At 48.8% G+C, this 11,757-nt stretch overlaps 1 protein-coding gene across 2 annotated transcripts; it reads right to left on the reverse strand.

Moving 5' to 3' along the window:
• Positions 1-447: 447 nt before the first annotated feature.
• Positions 448-10,311, reverse strand: Prss55 (serine protease 55). Of its 2 annotated transcripts, none has more exons than XM_036198682.1 (5): positions 10,257-10,311; positions 6,375-6,564; positions 4,077-4,324; positions 2,086-2,228; positions 448-774 (listed from the first exon to the last, which is right to left on the reverse strand). In XM_036198682.1, the coding sequence occupies exons 1-5, from the start codon at positions 10,309-10,311 to the stop codon at positions 448-450; spliced, it is 963 nt and encodes a 320-aa protein (XP_036054575.1). The 2 variants fall into 2 exon arrangements, with proteins under 2 accessions (XP_036054575.1, XP_036054576.1); XM_036198683.1 differs by having other exon boundaries at positions 6,375-6,575; positions 10,222-10,262.
• Between the last annotated feature and the right edge of the window lie 1,446 nt (positions 10,312-11,757).

Here is an 11,757-nt window from a genome sequence, read left to right on the forward strand (position 1 = left end):
GCGGGGATTTGATCCCCTGGAACTGGAGTTACGGGTGGTTAGGAGCAGCCAGGTGAAGACCAGGAACTGGACCTGCGTCCTCTGCAAGAGCAGCAAGCACCCTTAACCACTGAACCATTTCTCCAGCCTCTGAAGGTGATGGGTAGGAAGGGACTTCAGGTAGGAGGGATCAAAGGAATCACTAGCTAGAGAAGGCCCCTCCCACCAGAAACTGCCTTGAACCTGACAGGTGACCAAAGGGGACAACCAGGTTCACCAGAGTGAGCTGTCCCCAGTACATCCCATCTGGCTGCATCTACGTTCAGTCCCTGAACCAGGGCTCCAGCCTGTCTTTGGGGGTCCTCTTCTTGCTGCCCTCACCCCAAGCTCCATGATGTTGGCTCAGATTTGTAGCCAGCCCCAAAGCATATTCTCACGTGCATGCTGGGGGTTAGGGATGGCATCGCTTTATTCCCAGTTGGACAAGGCTCTGAGTAGCACACAGAACAGAAGGCAGGACAGGAGCCAGCTTTTGAGGTAGCCCGGTGCTTGGCATTTGGAGGAATGGCTGCGACCTCTGGTTTTCTTCTTGCCAGAGCCCCTCAAATGCTTAACCTCCAGGGGCTTCCCCTCTATCTGGGCTATTTTCTCAATCCACAGGGTATAGTTTGACAACACGGTGTATATTCCTGGAATGCCTTTTTCTCCACAGCTCTTGCCCCAGCTGATGATGCCCACCTGATACCACTTATTGCCAGGCTCTGTGTTGCAGACAAGTGGTCCCCCACTGTCACCCTGTGGACAGAGAACACAGCTCCATAGTGAGTCCATTTTTAACTGTCCATTGAGGCCAGGTACAGCTCATTCATGGGAAGAGATCTATTGACCTGGTCTGTTTAAATAAATTTGTCAAATAAATTTGGTTACCACTGACCAAGGTGACCACCCCATCCTGGCCCTATGGGAGAAATGTGCTGCTGACGAGGGGTTTGTAGAGTCATGGGGTACAACAAACAAGGCCAGCTCAGTTGATAGAGCATGAGACTCTCAGGGTTGTGGGTTTGAGTCCCACATTGGGCGTCAAATGTAGTAGAGGGCACCATTTGTAGCTGTAAGTTTTCCTGTGTCCCACCTGGCCTGCGGTCGGGACAAATCTCTCACCCACAGCCTGCCTTCTGTACCCTCTCTGGAGTTTTCTCCTCAAGCCCTCTCTCTTTGATACTGCACACTGCTGGCCTTGTATGTTACACCCCACATTATAAAGGCCAGGAGTGGTGACAAAAGTTTGTGATCCCAGTGCCAGAGAGTCAGAGATAGGTGGAAAACCGGTGGAATCCTGTGGGCTTTAGTGACCTTGAAGACCTGAAGCTGTCTGTGGACTTGTTGCATGCTAACCCTCTAGGGTGACCCACCCCAACAGTGCCAGGGCTACTGTGGGTACAGCCTTTACCCAAAGACTCAGAATTCCTGCCTTGGTTCCATGGCTCAAGGCCCCCATGCCTATGTGCTTTTCAGTCTCTCTCTCCCTCTCTCTCTCTCTCTCTCTCTCTCTCTCTCTCTGTGTGTGTGTGTGTGTGTGTGTGTGTGTGTGTGTGTGTGTGTGTGTGTGTGTACACACGCACATGTGCATGCATATAAACACTCCTGAGCATACACATAGGTTCAGGTGCGTGGGCAGAGGCCAGAGAACAACTTCCCCTCCAGTTTCTCAGACATTGTGTCCACTAACTACTATTGGTCTTTTTGTTTTGGTTTCAGTTTGTTTGTTTTGCTTGTTTTGTTTTTGTTTCTCGTTTTGTTTTGTTTTGAGATAGTTCTCTCACTAGCCTGGACTAGCCTGTTTGGCTGGCTGGCCTGAGAGACCCAGGGAGCCTCTTACCTTCTCTGTGCTGAGAATACAAGCGTATGCCACTATGCCTGACTTTTTTGGTTTTGTTTTGTTTTTTTAACATGGGTTTAGGAGACCAAACTAGGGTCCTCAAGCTTGCTTTACTGAGCCCTTTCCAGACTCTAGATTCTGAATCTATTCCCAGGGGAGGGGAGACACTCTTGCAAGGGAAGCACCTACAGGCTACTGGTTAAGCAAGGGCTGCTTCCCCTCATTACCTGGCAGGCATCATAGCTCTCATTGTCATATGCAGCACACAGCATGTTTGTGGTCAGCTTCGTAAATATCTTTGTGCATTCCTTCCAGTCTGTAATACGCATCGGTGCCTTCATCAGGTCAGTTTTTGAAGATGATTTATTGACTGGCAGAGAGAGAAAGCACATTGGACAAGCCATCAGGTGGGGGTGGGGCGGTCTCTATGCAGATAATGAAGCTGATTTGGCTTGGAGACAGCCTTAGACCCTCCTGTACCAGCCCAAACCCCTCTCCTTCATGCTCCTTATAGACTCAGTACCCACAGCCTTCAGATAACCCGTACTTGAACTTTATCATCACTGAAGCTTTTCTAATCAGCCCCGCCTTGTGCAAATGTTCCTCCCATTTAGAACCTTAGTTCTCTTCTGGACCAATTCCACCAAGCTCCAGGATTTGACATCCCCAGGAAACATATTTGTGGGCCTTTCCCTGAAACTCCTATCGCTGTTGATTATTATGTGAACACAGCACTCTTCTCCCAGCTCCCATCCCTGCTACAGGGCTGGTGAAAACACATTTGTACCACAGTGAACAAATTACTAGGTTTTTCCAGTGCTGGATTGTCTTTTGAAAAGATTTCAACTTTGTGTGTGTGTGTGTGTGTGTGTGTGTGTGTGCATAAGCTTATGAGTGAGTGTCCACAGAGGCCAGAAGAGGACGTCAGATCCCCTGGAACTGGAGTCACAGGCAGTTGTGAACCTCTCAACACAGGCACTAGGAACCGGACTCAGACCTCCTATATGAGCAGTATGTAACTCAGTAGGTACACTGAGTCATTTCTCCAGCTCCTGGCTGGATCTTTAGGAGGTTCACAGTTTAAATCTGAAATGCCTCTAAGAGCAGACCCACGTTCTGAACCCTTGTTTCTCAACAGATGGGGCTAATTTTTGAGGCTGTGGAACCTTTATGGGGCGGGGCCTAGCTGCTAGAAGTAGGTCTCTAGGAGCAGGCCTTTGAAGATGATTCTTGCTTCTCCGTTCTGTCCTGTTCTATGTTCCCTGGCCTACTGCAGTGTGAGCAGCCTCTGTCCCATGCTACCACCCCAGGGCTATGCTTTCCCCAAATAATGGACCAAGGTCCCTAAAATCCTGAGCCAAAATAACCCTTTCTTCTCACATGTTTCTGGGAGATATTTTGGTCTTACACAAAATAATTAGTACAAAAGGGATGACAAGAACCAGTGTCTTGGCCCCCAGTAGCAGGAATTTGTCTGAATGTCTGAACTCTCATCACAGAAATTCATAGCTATTCCCTCACAGGGTGCTTTAACCTTGTAGATCCCCATCTGCCTCTTTCCCCACTTCTAAGTCTCGTTCAGAGCCAGCAACCATGCTCTACTGTCTTCCTCTGCTAAGTAAAGTTCCAGGCTCAGTTCACACAAGGCATCGTCATGGGCCCCGAGGCTTGCTTCGGCTTTAGGCTGGGTGGTTCCTATCTCTCTCCTACCCATTGTATCTTTTGGGGGTTTTCTTAGGGGGACAGTCAAGTGGGGATTTACTCACGCATTCCTACTCGCTATGTTTCCTATTTTGACTAAGTAACAGCCTAACATGTCATAAATGGTAACATTGACTTCTTCGAGTGGCTAAGCAACGCTTCAGGAGCATTAGAAGCCTAGCCTTGAACTGGGCATCATGGAAGCCTGTAGGAACAAGGTAGGAGTCATTACCATGTGAGAACTAAAAATAGAACAGTAGGGCCTTTGGACAGCTATGGTGGTTGAAACTCCACTAAGCACACAGACAAGACCCGCTCTGTGCCGGCTGACCACACCCAGGGACTGGTCCAGAGTTGTCACCTCAGCTGCAGCATCTCTCTAGCACCCAAATGAAACTAAGCGGTATGGAGATTTCCTCCACTGAAAACCACCCCTCCACCCTCTCACTCTTCCGTGTCCTTCCTCACTGCTCCCCTGGGTCCCGAAGTTCCCATAAGGCCCTGGGCAGTCACGTACCTAAGTTGGTTATGCCCCATCCTGCCACCCAACATTCATGCCAGCTGGAAGGGGTGGGTTGGAAAGGCAGGCAGATGGGCACTGTCAGATCATTGAATTTGATGGGCGTGGCCAGCAGCAACAAGGCAATATCATTGTCCATGTTGTATCTTTGAAAGTTTTTGTGGCGAATTATGCTGGTGACCTGTAGTTCCGTGGGTGAGGTAGTTAAGTCATTGGTTCCCACTATGACTGTCAGTCCTTCTGGGCTGGTGGCATAGAACCGGAGGGAAGGAAGGGAGAAGGGAAGCTGGAGTGAACAAAGAAGTCAATGGGTCTAAAACTCTAAACCCACCATAGTTCTAGAGGCCTTTTAGGGCTTGTCCTAATGGGGCCATTGCTCAGAGGGTTTAAAGATTTGAAGAGTATAGAAAGAACACGGCATCTCCTTTCCCTGTTATGACCAAATATTTGACAAGGAACTATGTGAAGAGAAGCTCATTCGGGCCCAGTTTAAGATCTAGTTCATCATGGCAGAGAAGGCAGGGCACAGGAGAGTGAGGCTACATGCCCATATTTGTATGAAACGGAAGCAGATGGAGACTGTGGCTGGAAGTGGCCTGGGTTATCAAGGTCCCCCACCCAGTGGCCTACTTCTTTTATTTAGGTCCAACCTCCTAAAGGTTCCACATCCTCCCAATACAGCACTACAACATGGAGACCAGGTGTTCGAACACCACGAACCCGTGGGTGACATGGCACACTCAAATACAAACGGAGGGAGTAGACTTGTGACCTTGGGGTTTCCAGACCTGAATGAGATACCAGTGTTGAACAGAGCAGAACAGAGTTCAGCTCTGGGCTCTCTGAAGATCCCCCAGCCCCTTCAGTGGCTTGTTTTATGTCAACTAGACACACAAGTGAAAGCTATCCAGAGGCAGGAACCTCAATTGAGAAAATGCCTCTGTGAGATCAGGTTGTAGGTGAGCCTGTAGGGCGTCTTCTTAATTATTGATAGAGGAGGGACAAGTCCATCATGGGCAGTGTCATCTCTGGGCTGGTGATCCTAGGTTCTATAAGGAAGCAGGCTGAGCAAGCTATTGAGAGCAAGTCATGGCCTCTGTATCAGCTCCTGCCTCCAGGTTCCTGGCCTGTTTGAGAACCTGTCCTGACTTCCATCAGTGATGGACTGTGATGTGGAAGTGTAAGCCAAATAAACCTTTCCTCCCCAAGTTGCCTTTGGTTGTGGTGTTTCATCATGGCAATAGTAACCCCAAAACACCCACAAAGGACTGATTGACATAGAGAAAACCAGCTATCAGAGAGGCAAGGTAGTGGTACACACAGCAGCAGTCCCTGTTCATGTCATTAGATTCCCCAACCATTTAGAAATGAGGGCCAGGGAGTTTCCACTGGACACACAGAAAGAACTTCCAAAACATAGCAACAGTCAGGAAAGATGGCCAGGGGCTTCTTAACGATCTTAACCGGTCTCCAAGTCTCCTGCAAGAGAAGGAGCCACAGCATTCTTGGTTTGGGTGGGTCTGGAGACAGAACCCATGACATCAACCATGTTTGGCAAACACCCTACCACTGAGCCATGTTACATCCCATTCTATATCTTATTTTTTTTTATTTTGAGACAAGGCCTTAGTTGCCCCAGCTGGCCTCAAATGAGTGTTCCTCTTGCCTCAGGTTTCCAGTAGCTGGGATTACAGGCTGCCTTCTCTTCCCGTAGTGTCCTGAACTTTCTAAAGGAGGCAAAGGCAAACTCCAGAATTTCTTTCCTGCCTTTGTCTACTGGGATACACTTGGGCAAGTTATGCAGTCATCAGACCTCGGATTCCCTATCTGAAAAATAATGATCTCTTTGACCTCCTTCCAAAAGTCATTGTGGAGCCAAATAAATTAGTATATAAGAAACGTCCTAGCAAAGACCTTGGTGCATGGGTAACTGTCAGTCAATGGTAGGTGCCACTGATGGCCTAGGACAAATCAATCTCTGTAAGAACCAAGAAGAGGGGCAACAGACAGCCAGGAAAGCTAGATGTGAAGAGTTAGAACTTCTCCCTAGGAGCACTTGAATGTCTTAGGAGAGGTATGGGGCTAAGCCCTCTGGCCCTGTCAGCTGCAGGTGTTCCTCAGGGGTGACCTCAGGCACTGTCTCCGGTCAGCTGCATCAGTCTCCAGACTGGAGGGGAGGAGAAGAGTCACTTTTGTCTGTCTAGGGGGCAATTTCATTAGGATCCCTCTCACAGCCTGTGTGTAGCTGAGTACACGCCACCCCCACCTCCGATAACTTCAGCCCTCAATACTTACGAAATCTCAGAATAAAAGCAGTGAGCCACGGTGAGGATCCACCACTCGCTGATAATGGAGCCACCACATAAATGATGTGTCGTTTCTTGAATGCTCACCTGCCACGGAAACTCACCCACCTCAGCCTCCTGCCCTCCTATGATCCTGGAGTGTCGGGTTCTGCTGTCATACACGGGTCTCACGCCACATTCTGCAGGGGTGCAAAACCAAAGGGAAAAACAGATTGTCAGTCAACCTGGACAGGCTGGGTCTAGCTTGGGGAGAGAAATCCCTGGGGGTGTTCTGAGGCCAGGACACCAAGGCTTCCCCGTTGTGACAGGAAGGAGCCCATGGCTCTGGCTGTGGGGTGAAGGTGTTGGCTCTGTCTATATCCTGTACAGGTGCTCAGGATGGCAGCTTTACCAGGTGCTCAGCCTATTTCTAACCAGTGAACCTGGAAGAAGATTCTTTCAAAAGCCAACTCCCATGTGGCAGGCAGAGTGGGACCACCAGAGGTACACACTGGGTCTAGTAACTGTGGCACAGGACTGGCAAATCTCTCCCCTTACAAAGCAACAGAGATCTGTGGGATGAAATTAATCTGCTGATCATCAAATGGCTGGTGGCATGGTCTTGTCGTCACAAAGGCCCTGAAGAGAACAGAGGCGGGGGTGGGGAGGTGGCTCAGTTGGCAAAGCTCTCACCATTCAAGCACAAGGTCCTGAGTTGGAGCCCCCAGAGTCCATGTGAAAAGACCCAGGTGTGGTAGCATGGTTGTAGTATCAGTGCTGGGGAGGCAAAGACAGGCATAACCCTGGGGCTTCAGCCAGCCCCACCTACTAGGTGAATTCTAGGCCAATGATGGCACCCGGTCACAAAAGACAAGGTGGACAGTACCTGAGGAACATTGAGTTTGTCCTTTGACCTTGACACACACACGTGCATACATATGTGCACTGCCCCCAGCAGGCAAACACACACACACACACACACACACACACACACACACACACACACACACAGAAGGGAGAGTCAAGACAAAGAGAGATACTACAGCGCTGACTCCGAGGAAGGAAGCAAAGACCAGCCGCTCAACGTCAGAACATGGACAGTGGCAATTCTCCCCCAGTTCTCACACAGGGCATGGTCCTACCCACCCTTGCCTTCATCCTGGGGTCCCCACATTGCACTTCTACCCTACAGACCACTGAGAAGAAATTGGTGGGACTTGAACCACCTAGCCTGTGCTCATGTGTCAGGAGCCCTGGGTAAGAAAGAGGTGCACAAGACCCGCAAGGAGTCATGAAAAGTGCCTCAAGCCACTAGAAGCCTTTAATATTGTCATCTGGTCCATGTAGAACTGTTGTGCAGCTCGGCAGCTGGGGACAGAGGCTGCAGCTGCTGGGCTGTGAAAGAAAGCGGAGACTTGGCAGTGTATATCAAGAGCTTTAAGCTGTCTGTAACACATACATGTCTTCTTCCAGGCTTTTGACCTTGATATCCTTTTTGTTCACCAAACACACTCACGGTGCTCACCCTTGGACCTGGCCCTGTTAGAGGCGCTGAAGAAAGATGAACTGACATTCATTTTCATGATCACACTGAAGTAATGCTGCCTCAGACAAAGGTTAAGTAAATCATCTACAAGCACACAGCCTAGTCAGTGGCCTGACCAAAATCTAAAGCTAGGCCAGCTGCTCCTCAGTGCTCTGTGCCTCCTTGGTGGCCTGCTTGCTCTCTTTAGGCTTCCCCACAAGAATCACGTCTGCAGTGACGCTTCCTCCAACATGACCCTGTGCCCTGGCCATTCCTTGTTGTCTATGCTGTCTTAGCTGTCTCCATTGCGTCACAGTGGACATCAGCTCATTGCAGAGTGCTTTTGTCTGCCACTGACCCCAGAATGCCAGCTCCAAGTGGAGAAAGCAGTATGCGTGTCTTGGGGAATGCTATATCTTGAGGATGGGGCCGTACCACCTGTCAGAGAGGCACTCAATGACCGGGACACTCAATCTCTGACAGAAGGATTGTGTGCTAGAACTGTCTTAAGGGGAAAATCTGGGTATTGGAAGACATCCCCTCTGGGTGGGGGGAGAGCTTCATAACAGCAACAGACTGAAGACAAGCTGGTGTCATGGTATCTGTGCCCTGAACTATTTCTCAGCCATGTAAATGAGGCTCATGGGAGTTTCTAATGATGTGGGGAAGGTATTTGTGATATAAACTTGAATGAAAAGATCAGGATATGAATCAGACTTGAGGGGTCAGTGAGATGGCTCGGTGGGTAAAGCCATTGCTGCCAAGCCTTACGGTCTGAGTTCCACCCCAGGGGAACTAAATGGTATAAGAGGCAGCTGATTCCCACAGCTGCTCTCTGACCTCCACATGTGTGATATGAGGCACACCACACACACCCCCCACACACACAATTAAAATGTAATAACTTCAAAAAATCGTGATTTATCTTGTTAGAAATGTGGGCCCACGTGAGGGAGCCAGCTGATTCCCACAGCTGCTTTCTGACCTCCACATGTGTGATATGAGGCACACCACACACACACACACACACACACACACACACACACACACACACACACAATTAAAATGTAATAACTTCAAAAAATCGTGATTTATCTTGTTAGAAATGTGGGCCCACGTGAGGGAGCCAATACATCAAGATAACCCCAGAGAGAGGCTTGACTGACTGGCAAGTGTCTGCTTCAGGCCCCTCTCTCTGATGCAACTACAGAACTGGCTAGGGCCTAGGTTCTGGACAGACAGCAGAGGTTGGTTTGTGATCTCCTTATCCAGTGACTCAAGGGGACACTACTTAGCCTGGCTCATCTCCTCTCTTCTCATCCCTAAGATGGGCATGAGACTCCACCCCACCAGGCTAGCCTTTGGATCCAATGTGATAATGGTGTGTGAAGGGCCCCTCAAAGTGCTTGGCACAGACCAAAATCCTCAAGCCACAGTTGGTTCAGGACTTCTCAGCTCCGTTTTGCACCAAAGCCCCCATGGAACCGGCAGATAATTCCACTCTCTACATCCTTGGTCCTGAGAACACCCCCACAACACCGACGTGGAAGCAGCCAGAACACAAAACCTGAAGGCAATGTCAGCGGTTCCCACAGGGAGGAGCCATTTGAGTGACTTGGAGAGACCAGTTCTGCCTGTAGTGTCCCCATGCCCTCCTCCGGGGAGTGTCCCTAGGCCACACTGAAGGCTAGGCAGACAGGTTTGAGCTGCTCAGAGGCAGTGTGAAGAGTACTGGAAGGAAGTCTGGGTATAGCTCAGACTGGTCCAAGTCAAAGCTGTGTCCCTGTGGAGTGGCTTTGGGCTGATTTCCCCCACCCCCGAAGTTGTGTATAATAAACCTGGGTTGTGTAAGAGGAGAATGGGGGTTAGGTAGCAGCATGCGTCCATCTTGGATTTCTCATTGTAGGTGTTGATATGACCAACCGCTCCAAGCCCCTGTCACCTCAATTTCCACCCATGGTGGACTATAAGCTTGAGCTGTGAACCAGAATAAACCCTTTCTCCCTTAAGTTGCTTTTGTCAGATAATTTTATCATAGAAACAGGAGGAAAAATTAAGTCACTTCTACTTCCTGGCCCAAGCTCTGGGCACTTCCTTATTCCTTGGTTTGGGTGAGGTAGAATTTTAATTTTCCAAGCCAAAACTCCAAGATTAGACAGGTAGCCCCTAAGAGGAATGGGTAGGGGGTCTGTGCTCTTGTAGGTGGCCTCCGGGTGGCCCATTGGCTAAGTCCTGGGTCATGTCCACTGTCTCCTTTGTCCTCAATGCTCACCACATATTGATAAGATGAAAGGAGGCGAGGAGAGGTGTCCTGGCTGGCCCTGCTTGGGCCAGCAGCTCTGGCCAGAGGGAGAGGAGTCCACGTACCAACATTTGCTCCCAGGGTGTGGGCAACAAGTAGCAGAATGGAGGGCAGGATCATGGCCCCTGCTGTGCTGTATGCTGGAGGTTAGGAGGCTGGGCTGAGTGAATGGTGCCCTCTGGCTGTTCCGATGCCTTAGGCTAGCCAGGCTATCGATGTCATAATGGCTGTGTTGAGAACTCACATGAAGTCATGAAGACTCCTCTAAGTCATTTCCTTTCTGTGATGCCTCACCCAGGACTTCAAGCTTGAAGACTTTCTCCATGGAACTTTCCTTACAGGCCTGACTCCCATCGTTATTACCCAGCCCTCTTTGGACATGGTTTTTTGGTCCTGTTGTAACTATTTCTTCTAAGGTCCATGAGCTTCCCTTTCTGGGGAGCCTATCACATTGCGTTGTAACTGTAAAAGTCAGGTGAGACTTGCAAACTGGCTGCCAGGCTGGGAACTGGATGGACATGGCTGAGAACAGGCATTCTTATAGACTAGGTATCTACCAGATTCTCAGCCTCTTTTGGCATGCTGATAGCCATGGTTGGACTAGACAGCCCACGTTGTGTACATCAATCTAAGAAGTCCTGTTTTTGGTATATATGTATACATTCTAGTGGTTATGATCCTCTGAAGAACCCTGATATACCTACCACCTAGGACCACAACATAGGAAGTCTTCATCAGAGCCCCATGTCCCAGTGGGTGGAAAAACAGATGATGGGAGCAGAACTATGGGACCCAGCCACCCGGACTGAGCCTGCACAGTCCATAGAGCACAGTCTCAATAGTCCATAGCTTCTTAAACTGAGGGTCATGACCCCATAAGGGGCTCACGTAACTGAATGTGGGGGCTGTGAAAACTTAAGCAACAGTGAATGAAAATAAAAGGAGTAGTGATCTGAAGTGTTTTTGGCAGAGCTTGCCTGTGGGGCATCGTGGGACTTGGCCATGTCTGTAGTTTTGAACATACAACATGTATGCTTTGCATTGTACATGCCACGATTCACAGTGTCAACCAATGCTGCCTTAAACTCAGATTCAAGACTGCATATCATGGACTGCGGTGTGTTTCCTGCACCTACAGTTTTCTGCTCTTACAGAAACAGTTTCATGATGAGAAACAGAGACCTTTGATATTTTCCTGCCATCATTTCTCTGCACATAAGTATTACGTTAGGATAGCTTTGCATTGTATTGGGCTAGGATATTTGATTTTTAAAAATTGCTGTTCAAGTTACTGAGTCTCACAAATTATTTGGTGAACTTCATCTTGGGATTAAGACAGAATATCCATTGACTTCTGAAAAGTCCCATCCTTCTGACATTTTGTTTATGTGAAGTTGAATTCTCAACACTGAGATTATAAAATAAAAATATTGATCAACCTTGAAAAACATTGAAGATATTTTGTCAAATGTTCAGCCAAGATTTTGTTTTTTGAGAAAGAGTCTTGCTATCTATATGACCCCGGCTATCCTGAAACCTTTTTTTCTCCTTTTTTTTATTTATTAT

This window comes from Onychomys torridus, chromosome 9 (assembly GCF_903995425.1).
Source record: "Onychomys torridus chromosome 9, mOncTor1.1, whole genome shotgun sequence".
In the NCBI taxonomy this organism is placed as follows: Eukaryota; Metazoa; Chordata; class Mammalia; order Rodentia; family Cricetidae; genus Onychomys; species Onychomys torridus.